This window comes from Mytilus californianus, unplaced genomic scaffold, assembly GCF_021869535.1.
Source record: "Mytilus californianus isolate M0D057914Y unplaced genomic scaffold, xbMytCali1.0.p SCAF_6, whole genome shotgun sequence".
NCBI lineage: Eukaryota > Metazoa > Mollusca > Bivalvia > Mytilida > Mytilidae > Mytilus > Mytilus californianus.
Window position 1 is genome coordinate 41,912,347 of NW_026262712.1, and position 20,809 is coordinate 41,933,155.

The 20,809-nt window shown below is 32.2% G+C and overlaps 1 protein-coding gene across 1 annotated transcript in view; it reads right to left on the bottom strand.

The window, feature by feature from the left end:
* Positions 1–4,535: 4,535 nt before the first annotated feature.
* The window catches only part of LOC127704474 (glucose dehydrogenase [FAD, quinone]-like), a 48,145-nt gene continuing 31,871 nt past the window's right edge, over positions 4,536–20,809 (bottom strand). Inside the window, exons 6-13 of the mRNA XM_052208577.1 lie at positions 20,303–20,431; positions 17,464–17,585; positions 16,111–16,278; positions 14,890–15,040; positions 12,349–12,503; positions 7,233–7,407; positions 6,762–6,990; positions 4,536–6,189 (exon numbers count right to left, since the gene is read on the bottom strand). Of these exons, the coding sequence (XP_052064537.1) occupies positions 6,018–6,189; positions 6,762–6,990; positions 7,233–7,407; positions 12,349–12,503; positions 14,890–15,040; positions 16,111–16,278; positions 17,464–17,585; positions 20,303–20,431 (1,301 nt within the window). The 3' untranslated portion in view covers positions 4,536–6,017. The remainder of the gene's footprint in view (positions 6,190–6,761; positions 6,991–7,232; positions 7,408–12,348; positions 12,504–14,889; positions 15,041–16,110; positions 16,279–17,463; positions 17,586–20,302; positions 20,432–20,809) is intronic.

A 20,809-nucleotide genomic window follows, 5' to 3' on the forward strand; every position in this document is an offset into this window, starting at 1 on the left:
CAACACGACGGGTGCCACAGGTGGAGCAGGATCTGCTTACCCTTCCGGAGCACCTGAGATCACCCCCAGTTATTGGTGGGGTTCGTGTTGCTTAGTCTTTAGTTTTCTATGTTGTGTCATCTGTACTATTATTTGTCTGTTTGTCTGTTTATTTTTGGCTATGGCGTTGTCAGTTTGTTTTCGATCTATGAGTTTGACTGTCACTCTGGTATCTGTCGTCTCTCTTTTTCGAGGGGCCCTAGTTGTAAAAGTGAGAATCAAGCCTTAGTTTTGAAGATATATTATCAAACATTTTATAATTTGTTATATGTATTTTATTGTCCAACTCTTTAGCCACGTGTATTGTGAAATAAGCTAAGGAAAATACGTTAGGGGATTGCAACCCACAACATATAAATCTTTTGACTGTGAAATTTACTTGGTAAGTAGTCTATAACATTGAATAATATTTAACGAAACAATTCTGATTATGGTCAGCTAATCCAAATATAAGCTTTGTGGTTTTTCTTCGAGATAATATTTTTTTATTTTGTAGATATTTTTACAAACAATGTTTAAGACACACAGAGAAGGGTCTTGATGATGGACACATCATTTATGTATTCTCTGTTGTTTTATCTATTTACTCTCTATTCTTTATCATTTCCATTGCTATTCTCCATTTCTTTAGTTTTTATAGCAATTTAAAACGTCTTGCAGATCTTAGTTCCGAATGATATACTTCAGAATAGCCCATCGTCTATACGACATTTCGAAAAAAAATCTTTTAGAATTCCGCAACTTTACTGCATAAACACGCCCCATATTGAACTTACAGGACTATGTAAACTCCATAATTTGATTCCGCTTTTAAATACAAAAAGTTCTCTTCAGATGCAAACCTATTACTTACATTTTTGTTGGGAAATATTATTGTATACACAAAACAGTCACAAATAATACGGCCAATTTAGAAGGTCCAAATTTAGACTTTTTAACCAATATTTTTATCTATTCAATTATTTTAGGGAAATCATTGCTGGCACTGCATGCAATACTCCTCTTTATATCAAGCCCAGAAATTACATTTTTTTTTAGTAAAAGTGGAAAATCTGTGGATTTTCTATAACATTTCCATATGTTTAGCATTGAATCAACGAAATGGTACATAATCTGTAATAGTTTAAACAATTAAAGACATGCATGCTTGAACAATTCCCAAGCAAATGTGTGTAATAGTGCTTAACATGCACAACGTATTGGATGTAAGAGTATTTTAAACTATTTTCTTTCTATTTTCAGATATGCGCGATTTCTTTGCGATATGCTTAAATTGTTTAAAATATATTTCAATCAGATAAGTATACCGTTTTACCGGATAAATCATAGAATCGCAGTGTAATTGTGGACATGTAATACATGCTTCTTTTACGTTCGTTCGAATCTTTCGTTAAACTGTAAAAAAAAACCTGTAATAAGCGTTTGATATATTTTCCTACAGAAATTTTCGGTTGATTACTATTCGATCATAGACATAAGATATCGAAGACTCATCCTTTCGTGACATTGTAGGTTTACCAATGGGTGACATTGAAGGTCTACCCTTGCGTGATGAACACTATAAGTGTGTATCATTTGCTTTCCCAATCCTACTTGAAAAAGATCATTCCAATCGGAAAAGCTTTCAATCAAACGTAACCGTGACTAAGCACGAAATACAACGGAGAAGGATCTAGTTGGTGTTCTTCATTTCTGTATTCTTTAATTTTGATGCCATTTTTCTCTATTCTTTATACATGTTATATTTTTGACCATTATTATCTATTCTTAATATTTTTACACCCTGTTATTCCCTATCAATAGAATTTAGATCAAGCTTTACAGATTTTTTGAAACGGTAATACCTACTGAGTCTATAGATATAAAGATTGAAAGTTTATCTTTAACAGTTGTGATGTCTAACCAAACATGCTTATCATTGTGTTGTGTATGATTTCGCCGCATTGACGCAATGTGCATAACGTCAAAATATTTGCCCATTATTCTCTAATCTGTAATCCCCATCAAGACTTCAGTGAGATTAAAATATCTTGCTATGACAGACAACAAGCACGAAAGCTAAATGACGGCGATTTATGGAAATGATAATAAAGAAAAAAATGATTATTCGTGTTGAGTCATAGAAGGATTTAGTTTTCTGAATATTCTGGAATGGAACAATGATGTATGTACACAATCTTTGACTGAATATAAAGATAAGTGCATGACTTTACGTTGGCGTTACATGTTTTTCCTATATATTTTAAACCAAATCAAAATCTGCTATTACAAATGGTCAAAATAGATTAGTAGCGAACATAACTGTAGTTAAAAAAGTAAAATATTACAATTATATTGCTTGGTCTTTGTGCATTAACAGTAATTACTCTCACACGCCTTGACTTTTCAGCATTTTGTAATAAATGTCTCTGCCAAAAATATATAACATTTTACTCTTAAGTAAATAAGTATAGTGTTTACCCGTCCACTATTTCTGTAATAAACACAAAAGGATAAATCTATTCAAACGGTTAAAGTCGAACGTTGCAAAATAAAAAAAAAAAATATTTTGACAAAACCTACATTTATTGTATAAAATGTAATAACTACACTAGCGTTTTATTGTAGTCATTCGAATAGAATAACCAGCATTCATGTCTTTTACTGAAGTCCAGTATTTATTTATTCTATTAGAAAACTAAAACTGAAAAGGTGAATGAAAGACAAAACAGTTGTACAGATAAAAGAAATTCGGTACAAGTAAATGCATCTGCAACCCAACTACCAAAAACCACCAGAATTAAACATGTAGTGATCATTTTTTCAAATAGACAACTCTCTAAAAACACTTTTTCTCACATTAATACTTATTTATCAGAATTATAGCCTTAAAGAAATTACTGTATATACTATAAATATTTTTTACAGTACATTTTATACCCTCACCCCTGTTTCAATTTTTTTAAAGAATTTTAAAACAAGGCTTTAATTATTGCCAGCTGACCCTATGTGCATGTTTTCTGACATGAAATGTCTAGAACCTGTTTGAAACTATTCTGATATCAAACTGAAAGTATTTCAGAAATCTATAAATGTAATGTTTAGCAGTTAACAATTCCAACATTCAAGATTATATAAAGTATTCATTCCTGCCTCTGTCTCCAGTCCATATCATACTGTATGCCTTTTTTTCAATGAAAGTTCACAATTTCTACCTCAAATGGTCAGTTTAGAAATCTTGTCACAACAGTATCATTTCTAACCATATATCTAACATAATAAGCTAATATATGAACTATAAGTGTTTAAACAAAGCCATATTTGCAAAAGTTCTATGTATGAAGAAACCAGTCTAATGCATGAATTTACAAAAAGTGTTATAGAAATAACTGCTGACATCTGTTTTTTGTATAACTTCCAAGCATAGTTACTGTTTTCAATACAAAAGACCTTAAAAATAATAAAATCATAGCATTTACTAGTTAAATTATTTGTTTTTTTTTGTCCCAGAGGGTGGGCATTTTTCTCTTTTTGTGTCCCTGGGGCATCAAATTTCCTAAATTATTCTGCTGTTTCTTGTCATATGGAATATTTAGAATATATTTAGGATAGAACACACTATAGTAAGTTTTATTGAGGTATTTTTGTATTTCTGGCTTGTATTTTTTTATGCCGCAGTCACAAAAAAGCACATTTAGGTGTTACGGCTAAATTTTGGGTTGCAAACAGGACAAAAACACCCAACCAAAAATACTCAGGAAGGATCTATGATGTTTAATGACTGCGAAGAGTAAATGTAAGCACTTCTAAACAATTGAAATTACAAATACGCATATATTATGAATTTAATTTGCTTTAAGTAAACTATGCATTCTGTAAACTGTGAATTTATGTATGAGTTATCATACTTAAGGCCCAGGATGATCTCAATCTTCATGAAATATTTATAAAACCTTATATTTGAGTTAATTTTATTAAAATCTCTGATATAAACCAGAAATGGTGAACTTCTGTATTTTCACTTTTTTTACCCAATATAGGTTGCATTTCTGTAAATATCGACAATGCAATTTCCCATAGTTACTCCTTTAACGGCTAAAACTGTACCACTTTTACTATGAAGTTTTGAAAAAAAATATATCCTAGAATGGAAAGTTCATATGCACTACTTTTTTTCCAAGGTCAAAATATAGGGCTGTGTGGCATATTTTCAACGTTTATACGCCCCGAACTTCTAAGAGTTTAAACTTACACTAAAATTATGTCCTACCCTTACCTTGACTTAAGGGTTCCCACAGATTTCAATTTGACCAAAATGCATATGTATATTTACTGGTAACATTCCCAAGTTATGTCTCTACGAGATAAAACATAGAGATCATGTATGGGAACCATTACGTAAACAGAATTAATTTTCTATGAATATTCTATATCTCCCCAAAAGAGGTTTGGTTTGAGAACCAGCTGTATTTACAACGTGCAACCTACAGACAAATTAAGAAGACAAACAAATCCACTGTAATGTCATGTTTGATTTAATATTACAATATCTAAAAAAAAAAATACAGTTCATGAGAGAGTGTTAAAACATAATATACTACATATTTAACAGTTTATGACAAGTCAACTGCAAGATTCCGTATATACAATGTGATATAATGAGGATATTAAGAATTTGTAAACAAAGTGTCTCTACCGTTAAAAAATTAAGAAAATATGGACGTTTTTTGAGTTATTGAACGCATCGATGATTATCGAGAAAGATATGTTTCATTCAAAATGTTAAAAATACATCTTGGTATCAAATTATTATATATGTTCCTTAAAATCAAAAGATGGAAGGACGATGAGAAAGCCTCTTTCCAATTTAAAGATATTTGCAAATATCATCACTTCATCATCTCATTTTATTCATATAAAATTATTCTTCTTACGCTAATTATTGAGTGTAATCAAACAATTGTATTTGCAATTTTCATAACAGAATTATTCAGATCTTTTCCATGTGTATGAAAAATGGTGTTTTACAATTGGTAGAACTATAGGTAATTCCGTAATATGATAGACTATCAGAGATCAAATCTTCGATAAGAAGTCTTTAAAATCATAGAGAAACATTGATTATAATAATCGCAAAAACATGTTACTGTTGAAGATTTCTTGATACCTGTAATCCATGAGGTCTAATTGTTACTGGTAATGTAAGTATCATTCAACACAAAGAAATGAATAATTCCTCCAAAGGGATAACACTATTGTCTTTTTCAGATTGGTTTTAAGACTTGTCGTGTCATAATAAATGACTGTAAATAAAAAAAAAAGGTATCAAGTGGTTCAAACAATGTAAGTGTGATCAATACGCTTTTAATGAAGGTACAAATAAAGTAATGCACATAATGTACCCAGTTGAGAAAAAAGGGGAAAATATGTCAAGGGGGCAATGGACGAATTAAAATGCAATCAGTTAAAATTAAAAGCTCTGTCTTCTTAGAATCAGATCTAGGGTAATAAAAGTATGAACAAGTTTTGACAATATGAATTTAACCTAAAACTGGGGTGAACTCACTTGCTTCGAAATGGTTAGAGGTTCCTATTCTACTATTTGAAAATTGGTGTCTATCCGATTGATCACTTATATAATATAATGTTCAGTTACTTCAATTTCTGATTATTAATATTCATCCTTTACACATATTACACAATTATTGAAAGTCGGTAGTGCTGGTATAGGAAAGTGGTCAAAGAAATCCGTGTTTTATTTCTTTCGTAAGATCTGATATACAATGATGTAGCTTTTATTTTTTCATTTGATAATACCCAGACAAAAGGTTCAAATATCATAGATCAGGAGATGAGTAGTCGACAAGCATGAACAGTTTGGCTGCAAATGGTTACAAACATTTAATTAAATCATAAGCAAATACTCGATATTGAAGGATGTCTTGAATTCTTATTTAGTAATCATTTAATATCTATGAAAAAGATGGTTTGCTTCTTATTTAATCATTTCCTAATAATAGAACAACACTTAAGAGTCGTTTATATCTACTCTTTTTTATCATGTCAGCAGCTTTTTCTCCAATCATCATTGTTGGAGCGTTCGTGTTGCCGGATGGAACATTTCTCATTACTGACGAATCTGCAACTCTTAGATTTCTAATTCCTATCACTCTGAAAGCAATAAAACATAATGTACATTCAATCATTCTTTTTTATTGCGAAATTCAAAAATTAACCGTAGTTATAACAATGGCACGTACATGATATAAACAAAGATTCTACCACATTATCCTTTCGGTAACGTTATTAATTTGCTGATTGCCTCTAAGTCGCCATGAGAATCACTAGCCTAATAGTCGGTACTTTGGTACTGGCATTGAAATACGAATAATGATGAAAATAAATTTTCTGTTAAAAAATTTTGAAACAATTTTAGAGAATGTATCTCCCTAATGTATAGCTCTGATTTCTTGTCAGGGTTTAGCTTTCCTTTTTGGTCTGTTTTGGTTGTCCCAGCTCTTCAACTTCTGTATTGGTTTTTGGACTTTCACATTTTTTTTTTTGGCTTCGAGCATCACTGAAGAGACATGTATTGTCAAATTGCGCATCTGGTTCAGTAAAATTGGTACGTTAATGTTTTTAGCTCCTTCTTTCCCGTGGAACACACTTTGCTGATTAACGTTCGGATATTGCATGCAATACCTTTTATTGAAATTAAATAAGAAAATATAAATTGCTCTCACCTCAAATGTGGGTCAACAACAGCAGTTTTATCATGAAGAGCTCCCATTCTACAGGTACCAACTTGATGATTAGAATTTCTTGCATAATGGCGAATCATACATTTCCAATAGTCATCTGTGTCAAAAGTAAATGCTTTGCAGAAAGATGTACATTCTTCTTGCCTGATAAATTTAGTTCCTATGCTGTTCCATGCTGAGTTGTTTGCAAATTCTTGCATATACCTTATAACTAGAAAAATATAAAAATTGCAGGATATTAATGATTTCCAAAATATTTATCTTTTTTTTTTGGGGGGGGGGGGGGGTGGGGGGAGGGAGGGTGTTAACTGATAGTTATTGTACCTTTTATTGTATAAGCCTTGACTATCCCAACGTTCTGATTAAAAAAAACTTTGATTGTGTGGATTAGATGTGAAGATTTTTTTAAACTCTGGAACATGTCGAAAAGTTATACCGATATCCCATGTATACCTTTTACGTATGAATCAACGTCATCCTGATTAGCTAAATATTGCGGATCTATAAGAGGAGGCTTCATTGGATTCTTGCTTTTCAGTCGAACTGTTCCTCTGCTTTTATGGTGAAGTTTACATATATTTACTGCAAATCCAACATCAGCTGATCGAGACGTTTCGTCAAAAACTCTCTGTGAAAAAAATAAAACACTAAATATTCAACACATTCACCCAAATGCATGTTTGTAATTAACGGATGGAGACGTGAAACATTTCTATATAAGTCATTAAAGTAAACATTACTACAATGTAAAGTAATATAATAGTACTTTGTAAGAAAACAAAATAGAATGTCTGTAAGAATGGAAATAATACTTCATGAATTTGGTGCGTCAGTAACGTTTTACTGGATTTACTTACTTTATGAACGCTCAAACCCGAAAAATAGAAAGCCTATTTTGTATAAATATTTAAGCTATTAACAAAAAGGAACATAAAAGAATGGGCAAATCTATACAATGTCAACTTTGCCTGAGTTGGAACCCTTATTTCTTTATAATTTCTAATTTTATCAACGGTAAATTTTACAAATTTATGTAACAAATATTGTCATGTCCAAAGCACTGACTACTGAGATGATGATACCCTCGTGGACAAGTAGACCACCAGCAGGGATCAATTCTGTGCCAGAAACTGAAAATAACACTTCAATTATTTAGTGCGTCTGAAGCGGTTTTTTTTATTTTTATTTCACTCATTTAGAATGCTGAAACCCTATCATTTGAAAGCCAAGAAGGTTCAAATACTTGATGAGCTATATTACCAATAGGTTCTTAAAATGAAATTCAAAATTCAGAGAGCTGAGGAAACACCTGGTTTCTGAGGTTCCATTTGATTGTAGCGGGTAATAAAAGAAGTCCTCATTATATATGTTTTTTTATAATTATTTCTCGACAATGTACGTCTTGGCTTTTTTTATTCTGGAATACAACCTTATATTGGTGCGTTAATATTAATTTTGTTTTAAAACTTTGCTATTGCTTTTGATTAAAGAAATAATCTACATTGCAAGGTCACATATCGCAAAATTACCGTTCAATCAATATTGAAGCAGAACACCAGGAGACAATATTGGTATAGAATAGAGAATTGAAACGGGGAATGTGTAAAAGAAACAAAAAACCGACCAAATGGCAGAAAAGAGCACAAGGCCACTAGTAGGTCTTCAACTCAGCAAGAAAATCCCGCACCTGATGGCGGATTTCAGTAGGCCCCTAGACAATAATATATACTAGTACAGCGAAATTGACGCCACACTAAACTTTGAAACATACAAATGAACCAAAACAGAGCTTGGTTAATAGATGATGTCTGCCGTTGTTTTTAGAAATTATAGTAATTAGGTCCGAAATATTTGTATTGTTAGTTTTTTCTTACTGCGATTGTTTCTACATCCTTGTGAACGGGTTTTACGTACAGTTTTAGAAACTATATCAAAAATGTTAACAGAATCGGTTCTTTTTTTTTTTTTTTTTTATCTTTTTTTTTTTTTATTTTTTATTGATCTTTTTGGTGTTCAAACTACAGTGCATACATACATTTTTACAAGACATAAGTGAATGACATGACATTTATGGCATTGTTATACTATTGATATTATGCGAATAAGACATAGTAAAAAAATTTACAAGTTGATGATGTGAATACTCAGTATATGATACATCTTAAAAAAATACTTTGGAATACATTAAATATATAATCAGATTAAAAATAAATTTAATTAAATAACTTCCATAAATCCCCCCCATCTGTCGACAAATGACTCGTGTTTGTCTTTAGAAAGATATAAATATTCTAATATCTCTAGACGTCTTTTCAAAAATTTAAGAAAAGCTTGCACAGATATTAACAGTCCGTCTAATTGTGTGTTCTTTACATAATTAATGTAATACTTTGCCTGTAGAATACAATAATTCAAAACTACGTTATCAGAATTCAATATACCAAAAATGACACTATCTTTATTCAAAAATATTTTTACTCCAAAAACTAAATACCACCAATTAGAAAATTCTCTCCAAAACTGTTTTGTTACTATACATTCAAAAAATTTATGCTCTATAGTTTCTATTTCTTTACAACTGGCACATTCATTAGTTAAGGAAAGTTTATATTTTTCAAGAAGATAATTATGTGAGACTATTCTGTGTAACATTTTATATTGGAAAGCTTGTAGTTTGCTTTCTATAGTACATTTAAAAGCTAGTGAATAAATATTTTTCCATTTTTCGTCACTAATTTCTATATTAAAACTTTCTTCCCACCTTTGTTGTGAAATAGGAGAAATACTTCCCCGATCGATAAAAAGTGAATATACATCCTTAGCAAATAATTTACTGATAGGCTTTTTTTTATTCTCATTCTCAAAAACGAATCCAAATGAGTTGCTGTTAGGTGACATGTGTTGTTGTAATAACAAATTTTTCCAGTCACGTGGTATAGCAAGTTTAATAGATAGAATGTCTACAAAAGTAACATTCAGTTTATATTTTTGGTTAATAGCGTCTTGAGACAAAAATTCGCCTTTATCATCTACAATATCATTGATGAACCTTATGCCTTTCATGTACCAAGATCTGTAAAAAATACTCGTTCTGTCAATTTTGATAAACGGATTGAACCAAATAAATTCTTTTCTAACATGAAATGCATTTAACGAGATGAAAATACCCTTGAAACGTTTCCAAGCAGATAACACTTCTATATAAAAAAGAGGTGCTTTTAAATTTAAAAACTCAAATTCACATCTGCTCATAAATAAATCCTCTAAATCAAAAAGGGGGAAGAATGCTTTGGAAACATGTTTCCATTTGGAGTCATGTTCTGACAGAAATCTTTTTACCCACATAATACGAAAGGATAACAGATGTACTTCAAAATTTGGGGCTTTTAGTCCCCCCTCGCTAAGAGACTTTTGAATAACTTCCGATTTAACTTTCGGAGTACTACCATTCCATAAAAAACTATTAATGTCACGTTGTATTTTAATTACATAAGATTTTGGTACATGTGTAGATGAAATGACATAAATAAGCTTCGATATTGCAAGTGATTTAAGAATTACAATTTTACCGATCAAGGAAAGGTTTCTGATCCTCCACAGTTTAATTATTGATTCCATTTTTTCTATGCATGTATCTAAATTAGAACAAACCATTTCTTCAAAAGCATTAAATTTTAAACCTAAGGTTTTAAAACCATCTGTCCATTTAATAGGAAGGGAACCTTCTTTGTTAAATTTATTTCTTCCAATCCATGTTGCTTCGGTTTTCGAAAAATTGACTTTTAACCCTGAACACTTCTCAAAATCGTTAAAGGAATCTAATAAAATTTGCGCGGAAAATACATCTTTCAAAAAACAAGTGGTATCATCAGCCAACTGTGAAATTTTTATTTCGGTATCCCCAATTTTTATACCAGATATCTGATTGTTCTTACGAATACTTATTGCCAGCAGTTCAACTGCCAAAATAAATAAAAAAGGAGACAAAGGACACCCTTGTCGAACACCTCTCTCAATTTTGAATGGACTAGAACTAAATCCATTATTAACGACAAGACTAGATATATTTGAGTATAAAGTTAAGACCCATTTCCGGAACTTGCTACCAAAATTAAAACAAACCAATGCTTTTTGAATGAATTTCCATTCTAGCGTATCAAACGCCTTTTCGAAATCGACTAGTAATATAAGCCCTGGATAATTCTTTAAAGTAGTAAACAATATAATATCAGCAATGAGTCGTAGATTTTCACCAATGAATCTACCAGCCACATATCCCGTCTGGTCCGGATCTATAAGTTTTGGAAGAAATAATTTCATTCTTTCTGCAATAACTTTGGCTAATAGTTTGTAATCAAAATTTAAGAGAGAAAGAGGACGCCAGTTCGACAAGAGTGTTCTATCTTTATCTTTCTTTGGAATAAGAGTCAGAATACCCCGTCTTTGGTCTATTGAGAGGGTTCCGGTTTCGAAGGAATATTCATAGCTTTCTAAAACATATTTTTTTATATCAATCCAGAAAAATTTGTAAAACTCAGCAGTTAGCCCGTCTGTACCAGGGCTTTTATTATTTTTAAATGTTTTCAAAACTTTAACGCACTCAGATTCTGAAATATCTGCATCGCATATATCCTTTTCCAGATCTGTAAGCTTAGGAATAAAATTTAAATCAAAAAAATTAGAATCACCTGAATATTTATCAGGGTCTTCTTTTGATGAGTACAGATTTTCATAGAAATTTCTCTCTTCGTTTAGAATTTTTTCTTGTGACACAATTTCAATGTCGTTTACAACTAATTTGTTTATACATTTATTTTTATAATTGCGTTTTTCTAATGATAAGAAGAATCGGTTCTTGACATATTACCAATTCCCAATATATTATCAGTAAGACCGAGAGGATAAACTGTTTGTATTTTTTTCTTGATCGTACAAGTTTTGAATGAGATTCCCCATGTTGCTTATTTACTACTTCTAAAGGTTGAACCGTTAAATATTTAATATGGTGATTGTGCTGCTTACGGTGATGATAAATGATACTTTGAAATTAAAAGGGTCATCTACAACGATAAAGGTCTTATTGGGTGCGTTTAGATAAATACCGTCCGGTATATTCTACGTACTCAATACCACAATACGGTCTGTTTCAGGTAAGTAAATAGATAATATTTTTAGTTTTTTAATTTATATCAGTTTCAAAATTTAAGGAAAATGTTTGACCATTAAAAGTGGACCTCATCGTATTGTTGGTGGAAAGACGATTATATGTTTATCATTTATGGCAGGACACTTATCGATAGAAGGGTACCTACGACTGCTATTGTTGAAAATGTTAGCAATTGTAGTCTTTTTAGATATTTGAAGATTGAGACCTGTAGATACCCTTTGAACAAGATTGTTAATAAATATTTTTCCGTTTCTGAGCTTCATTTTGTTATTCGTATTTCAATTGAACATGTTGAAAGGAGATAAAACTGGCGTCCTAAATACGAACCAGCATACAGGAATATAGTATACTAGTAATATGCTATTTGCAAACTTTAAAGTGTAAATAAACAAATATATATACCATATGATTCATCCTTTGAATTGCACATTTGATGTTTTCACCTTCAAATGCATTTGCTATAAAAGTCAGTTGCATGTCCGGCAAAAAATCAAGATCATGATTTGTTGGTAGACGTGCAAAAATTGCCCCATCAATACCAGATCGTGTCTGAACACCTGTATAATATAACACATGAAATGTTTAAAAATTGTTCGTTGAATCGTATTCGTTCCCAACAAAAACCCTATTAATTTTGAAGTTAAGGTTGTTTCGATACAAAATGCTTTGTCTACTAAAGTTTTAACTACTTTGGATACAATTAGGTGTCTGCGCTTATGATTTGTTAACTGTGATGGAAGACATAAAAACATTTGTGTATTTGTATGAAGTAGAAAGAGACTTGATTTTTGCAATTTGTTTGGAAATATTCAAGATGACAAACATAATTTCTTCGAAATGCGGGCAGTATAATACGATTTTACATGTATTTTATAACATAAAAAACATCGTTCAATATTAATTCTATTTGCACTTTTTGACAAATAGTTTATAACAAACTGTTTCATTACATGCTTGTATAATGCATAATTTTATCGAAAGTGCCTGCGCTAAATAAAAAAGACAAAACTCTCCCTAGAAGAGCAACCCTCTAAAACTACAAAAAGCAAAATTAATGAAGCAAAAAACAAAATAATCACAGACTAAATAATTAAACAATGGAATCTTACAGTTTAGGCACACTTGCTATTCTTGTTATATTGCCTACAATCTCGATGTTGTTTCAAATCTTCTCAAAGAACTAAAAACGAGATTTTCCAAGTTCTGTAATGTCTCGGTCATTTATATGGACCATGTCCAGTTTTTCAATAAACAATTTTTCGAGCATATCATAGTGATTTTTTCTTAAAGGATTATATTAAAGCTATCAGATCTGCTTCTTATCTGAATATTTTTCTTTACATTTACACACATGAACGACTTCAATCTAAAACCTAGTGACTATTCAAACTTTCCCATATCGCAGTAGTATCAATCTGTCGCATTTCATGCCGTTTACAAACTAAAGTGAAACATACGCTTCTGGTGAATCTTAGTTCAACCGTTGCTTGTCGGTGTTTATTATTGCTCAAACTTTGTTTGTTTTCAGGCAAATTATTGACAACATTGTGTCGACTGCTTTCTTTTTCGTTGTTTTTCTTTCTGGGTATGGTCTGGTCTGCCTTTATTCGATTTCATACTTTTTAATGCTCCCTTGGTGTCTTCACTCTTTTTTTACATACGTGAATTTCCACATTTCAAGGACTTCATGAACATGGATGTACTCTTAACGCAAAAGAACACTAACAGGGTTATGAGAAAAAACGACTGAACCGATACTTCACAAGTTCCAAGGTCATCATCATGGATTGATTGACCGCGTCTAAAGTAAGAAGATAAATGGGTTGCAGACTTAGGTGTTAAGATACAAGAAAAGTCGTCTGGCTATTAGATTTCCCTATTGTGTCCTATTTAATATTGTACTCAATACTGTGACATTAGGAGTGAATATTTGTGGTAGATCCATCCATTGCAGGATGAGCTTATCTGGTCTTCACAACCGGTCTCGCTTCGTTTTGGATTTCATGGAATTTTGTTTTTTCATGTTGGCTTATATGTAATGACTTCATCAACTGGGATGTGCTCCTTAAAGCTATTCTAACAGGGTTATGTGGAAAAATAACTGAAACCGACATGTCGCAAGTTTCACAGTCACCACCATGAATTGATTGACCCATATGATGTACTAACTAACGAGATGCATTAGGTGTGAAGCTACCATAAAAGTCGTCTGATCTATAAATATACCGATTTTGGCCCATTCCGTACCGTGACATAAGAAGTGAGTCTGGATATACATTGGTGGTTGGGGGGTCGGGGTTGCATCAATTGCAGGATACCGGTATCTGGTCTTCACATCCGTTGTTGTTCTTTTTTTGAAATTGATGCAATTCCTTCATATTTGATCTTGGTTTGCATGTTTAAAATGGATTCATGAAACTTGAAAATTTGCAAAATACTGATGCCTTCTATAACGTTACTTAGTATGTACACAAACTGTTCAAATGGTATTCAATGACAACCAATATTATAATAACACTTTTAGGGGTGTTGTATCCGTTTTTTCCTTGAGGTGTAGTATCTAGCTTTCCATAGTAGCGATTGCATTGTGACTACTTTCTTCATTATGTGCCGTATTTCACTTTCTTGTGTACGTTAATGGTCATCAGTTGGTACCTTGAATGTGAAAGGTTTTTACTGTGGTTATTTTTCCTTCAACGAATAATTGTGTAGGCAGGCAAATGGGATGGTTTCTGCGTAGGCAAAAATTTTTTTTACGCAGCTAATGTTTTCCATATGCCAAATCAGACTATCTGTCTGTAATTGATTGTCTTTGTTTGTCCTTCTATTTTTCCATGGAGTCAGGCTTTGTGTTTTGTGTGATCTGCCGTACTGTGTAATGTTTTTTTTTTTATTATTCATGTTATTTTATTTATGTATTATTTGTATTACACAGTTGTATACCTGTTTTGTAAAATATATAGTCCATAATGGATTGCTGGTCTAAAGCCTTCTCTTGGTTCATATTCATAGGAGTAGTAATTGAGTACTGGAAAAAGTATTGCATGTGATATTGCATTCCTTCACCGACTGGAAGATCAGCTTTCAGTGGTACCTGCCATTACAAAACATCTGATTGAAATTAGAATTTAAAGGGAACACTGCCATAGAAACTGCATCAGTGTAAAGATAAAGTAGTTCATAATCAAAGAAATACTGAACTTCCAATCTAAATGTTTTGTATCTTGCGCAAACCTACAATATTCATTGTTTTGGTTTGGAACTGATATTGCAGATGTAGAACTGTATACTCTTATTAGATATTGAAAGGCATTGTTTAAATTTTCTTTTAAAGTTAAAGCCAGAAAAGTGTATGAAATTAAAATGTCATACAAGCACCGGGTCGATACCGCTAATGGTGGTCCGAAGTACACATGTATCATAAGGTCAGTAGTCAGGGCTTCGACGCTGACAGGATTTATAGCAAACTGTTCTTAAATTATCTCGTGATAAAAATAAAAAAATAGTAAAAAAACGTTGGAATCATCAGGCAAAGTTAACCTTAATTTGATTTGGTTATTCTTTTGGGGTCCCTGTTCACAAAGTTCATCAAGTATTCGAGTATTTATTCACTTTGTCTCATGCTATATTGGATTTCAAATATGTAACTATGTATGGTATAAGTAGGTAATGAACCAATTATTTCCACATATAATGTAGTATTTAGGTCATGCGAGCACTTCAGCAGTGGTTACTGGGCATTTGTAATCGTTAGTGGCTGATAATCGTTTTGTTTAGAATGTGCCTGGTAATTGTTTTCTTTAAATACTTTCATATTCACAGATGTAGGAATCTGTATAAATAAACGTTTGTGCCATCTTTATCATTCGTATAATTTGGTTGCATGTTCGAAAATATAATGTATCGTTGTTGCAAGCTTAACATATGCACTTGGCGTTGTTTTACTGTAAATGGTTATAAAGATCGAAAGAATGTTTTAATTGATTTGGCTTTATATAGAGGAAATGCACGTTTTGCATACTGAATTATATGGCTGATATTTTTTATTATTGCATACTTGTCCATAAAGACAAAGACTTATATTTTACCAAGATCGTCTTGATTACAGGCGTAATATGTTGTATTATGTTGTATTTCAAAATGACAATTACAGTTTATAATTACCCTTAACTTTTCCAGATGATGTCTTGGTCCTACGCCAGACAATAACAGGAGTTTTGGTGACCCAAACACTCCTGCAGAAATGATAACTTCTTCCCTGGCATAGATTCGTGTCTTCTTTCCATTTTTCATCACAACAACACCTTTGGCTTCGCCATTTTGTATAATAATCTACATGGTAATGACCTGAATTAACCTACTATACACGTAAATTTATGTTTGCAAACTAAAAATAAAATAATTTTGTTTAAAAAAAAAGCAGCTCTATAATTTTCTCAAGTAGTTATATGTTTATATATATATTCAACTTTCCTCGGTTTAAAACTTAGTCCTTCCGTTGTTATAAACATGGATTATTTTTAGAAATATAAGAACATTTTTCTTCAAACTGTATAAGTAAATTAATGGGTAAAGGTGTGACAAGTTGAGATTGCTATTCGGGAAATAACCAGAAAAGTACATGAAAAGTTATGGTCAAAGGAGAGGCGAAAGATACCAAAGGGACATTCGAACTCATAAGTCGAAATTAAACTGACAACGTCATGGCAAAAAACAAAAAAAGTCAAAAGAAAAACAACAGTTTACAAAACACAATATATCAAAGTCAAACAATATGACTTCGGTCATAAATAGGGGTCAAACTTATGATAGTCGGATTAAGAATATTTGATGTCACGACACCCTGATTGGCAATTTCATTATGAGCTGATCAGAGTGATTCAGGCACAGGGAAATCAATACACACAAACAAAAGAAGTTAAGTTTTCATGTTTTTGTTCACAATAACTGTTATTGAATTTGTGTTTTTAAATATTTTTTGAATGTTTTACTCTTTGTTATTAATGAGGCAAAAGGAAATATCCAAACTCATCAGTCGAAGAGGAAATGATAATGACATGGCAAAAAAAAAAAGAAAAACGAAAAACAATAAAAGACGAACAAGTCAAAAGAAATCTACATATAAAACTAAAGACTAATCTGCAAATACGCAACCTAAAACCGAGGTAATTGCAGGTGCCCCGGAAGAATAAACAGATTGTGCTCTATATGTGACATCCGTCAAATTGCTCATGGTACTTTAATTATATACTTAACGCCTGATTACGTTAAAAAGAAAGACATCATAATATATATTTGAATGATAATAGCTGCAACCATATATAATATCGAGAAGTGACTGCCTGGTGTTTTGTATATTATTCTAAAAGTAATAAAATGTTCAAGACAAATTAACTTAAATAGATATATATGTGTTATGCCATACTGCTTTTTGTTCTCAAAATCATATCAAACAAGACACAAAATTAAAGTTACTGATCCAAAATTTTATATACAATCAATATTTAAAACATTTACCTTTGTAACGTGGCTGTTGGTAGCAACCTGTAAATTCCGTCTGTGCAATTTTGGTCTTAGAAAACAACTTGCTGAAGAACAACGTTCGCCGTTTTTTACGTTTGCCTGTATGGCACAATATCCTTAGAGAAAAACAAAATCACATACTGGTCAGCTATCATATTAAGGTAAACAGAAAATGTATCTGTTTCATGCAAATATTAGATTAAGTGAAACTAATAGAATATGTCCAAATCCAACTTGAACAACCTTTTAATTCTATTTAGTAAGATTGATAGTAATTTTGGAGTCATTACCCGAAGTTTTATCATTCGCACCGTAGTCAAACCTGAATTATTCAAGAACTAGAATTCAATAAGATGGTAAACAGATCGTACACAAACTTTAAAAGGATAGGAAAAAAAACAAAAATATAGAAGAATACATAAAATATGCAGCACCATTAACAATACAGAATTGAAATGTTGCAAATGGAATTCCTACATGTCCTTCAGGTCAATTAATAAAAACAAAGAAAAAAAAACGCGCTCTGAAATAAAGTGTTTTGAAAAGTTCATTCATATATATCCGTTTGTGTTTAAGTTTCAGCGCAAACGGATAATCCTTCAAACGATAGAAGCTAGAACAAATCAGCCAAAAAACAAACGACGACGACACTTAATAAGAAGAACAAAAAACTAATAAAAAGACAAAGGAATGATCACATTGAATACAGTTCGCAACTTTTGCTATGCAACCCTTGAAACAACCCAACATCGGTTGTTTTTACTTCCAATGAGTAACTCGACGAGTAACAATTGAAGAGCAAAAATTGCTTTCTTAAACATCTGAGGTTTTTGGTTTGGCTCTTTCTGATCAATATTTTGCATCCTGTGTGGTATTTTGTGTGGTGTTGTCTTGATTTTATAGGACTTTTTAGTAGCGAGAGAATTCGACAAAGAATTGGTGTAAAAGGAGACGGTGTGATAAAATCACATATTATACTATAAGTTTGAAAATAACAAGTAGTGTTATTCAAGGAATAATTCATTCAAATTTCCTTATTTATCTTTTGATTATATTTCGTTCTTAATTCCGTTTGGTCTACAAACTTTTTGCATTAAAAGAGAGGGACGAAAGATACCATAGGGACAGTCAAACTCATAGATCGAAAACAAACTGACAACGTCATGGCCAAAAATAAAAAGACAAACAGACAAATAATAGTACAGATGACACAACATAGAAAACTAAAGACTAAGCAACACGAACCCCACCAAAACTGGGGGTGATCTCAGGTGCTCACGAAGGGTAAGCAGATCCTGCTCCACATGTGGCACCCGCCGAGTTGCTTATGTTATTACAAATCCGGTAAATAGTCTAATTCGGTAAGTCACATTCGTGAAAAGGGAAGGGTATTGTAGTTACGACATAAGGAATATATCCGATATCATCTGTGAAACGGTTATTCCATAACGGTCAACCAACTCGTGATGGCGTCCGTAAAATTTACGAAGGGATGACTTCAACTTCACCATTTGGAACTCTTGGTTTAATAGCTTCCTTGTGAGCAGCAATCCTCTATCAAGGAAATCATGATAGGAAACACAAGCCCGGGAATATCGTATCAATTGGGAGATATATACTCCGTATGCAGGCGCTGCTGGAATGTTGCTACATAGAAATGGAAAGTTCACAATTGGGAAGCTGAAATCATCTCTTTTGTCGTAAAGTTTTGTTTTCAACCGACCCTCATTGTCAATTTCTAGATGTAAGTCAAGATATGAGGCAGACTAACTGTATCTGTAGTATCCTTTATCTCTAGTTCGATGGGATAGATTCGTTCAACATAGTCACCAAATTTTGTATTATTTAGTGAGAGAACATCATCTATATAGCGGAACGTAGAGTTAAGGATATTGCTAACTTCTTATCTCTCTTCCTAAGAAGCTCCTGTATGAAGTCAGCCTCATAATAAAATGATTGAATGATACACTGCACAAAGCACAAAACAATCTAGTTTTGAGATCATGACAATAATATATTTAGGTTTGAGCCAAGTCCTTCCCCAAGTATATGATTTGATTTGATGTTTTGATGTTTTAACGCCACGTTTAAGCACCGCTTTTTAGGCTATTTTGTGCTGGACATTTTTTATTGGTGGAGGAAGCAGGAGTGCCAGGAGAAAACCATCAACCTTCGATAGGAAAACTGACAATCCTAGTCATTTAAGATTGGAGTCAAGTGCACCCGCACCAGCGGGGTTCGATCTCACAACCTCAGTGTTGACTGACTAGTGATTACAGTAGTAACTACTTAGACCACTCGGCCACCGAGGCCCCCTCCTCAACTATATATTTAGCGATGAATAGTCTTATTATAAATGTTGATGGGGGTAAATACTTTTTTTTTTAAGCTGATATCTTATTTAGCTAAAAACTATGAGTGAAATGACCGTTTCGGTCAAACATGAAAACAGAAAGATTGTGTGCTGTTTACAATAAGGTAACTATCTACAAGAGTTCAAAAGTGAGCTCCTGTATGTCACCACACGGCCCTCAACAATAAGCAATATCCATACCGTATAAAAATCAGCTATCAAATAGCAATTTCAACATGTTGACTTCACAACTGACATTTCTGTTCTATAATGCCCTTATTGTATATTCTTGATCAATTCTAAATAGAGCCATCAACATACTTTTGAAATTATGAAAATGGTTAACTGTCCTTGAATGTCAGGGGACATATAATGACTCTTATCATATATCCTTCTTCCCTTAGATATTCAATATACACCATACATTCAGAGTAAAACAAGATTAACAATCATTATATCAGTAGATTGGAAAATAATTACCAAGTTGATTAAAACCATTACAGTCAGTGACTGGCAAGCCTTTTTCCTTAGCTGCTAACCTATGAAGGAACTCTAGTGGAGCGGTGTGTCCTTCTGTAATAACCAAGGGACCTCCATGTCCATGATACGCTACGATATAGAAATTTGATAAATATTTAACTCAAAGATAGTTTCTGACCATAGATGTACATGTCAAATACAAATGTTCATTGAGTTTAAATCGTACATATTCTGCTCAAATGTTCCTATAACATTTATATGCAAACAGTATGAGGTCAAAATATTTTCATTTTAAGGAAAAGCACATCAATTCCCTTGAGGTAATAGAAAGTGTTCCTGCTAGAACATCCAATGCTGACATAATAAGAATATGTCATCATACTTATGATACCCTCTAAATCACTCTTTGATTACCCCGACATGTCATATCCTCTAAATTATTTTCTATGACGAGGTTTTTCGTTGAAAATCTCAACAAGTATATGTATGAACGTTTAAATGTTCAGA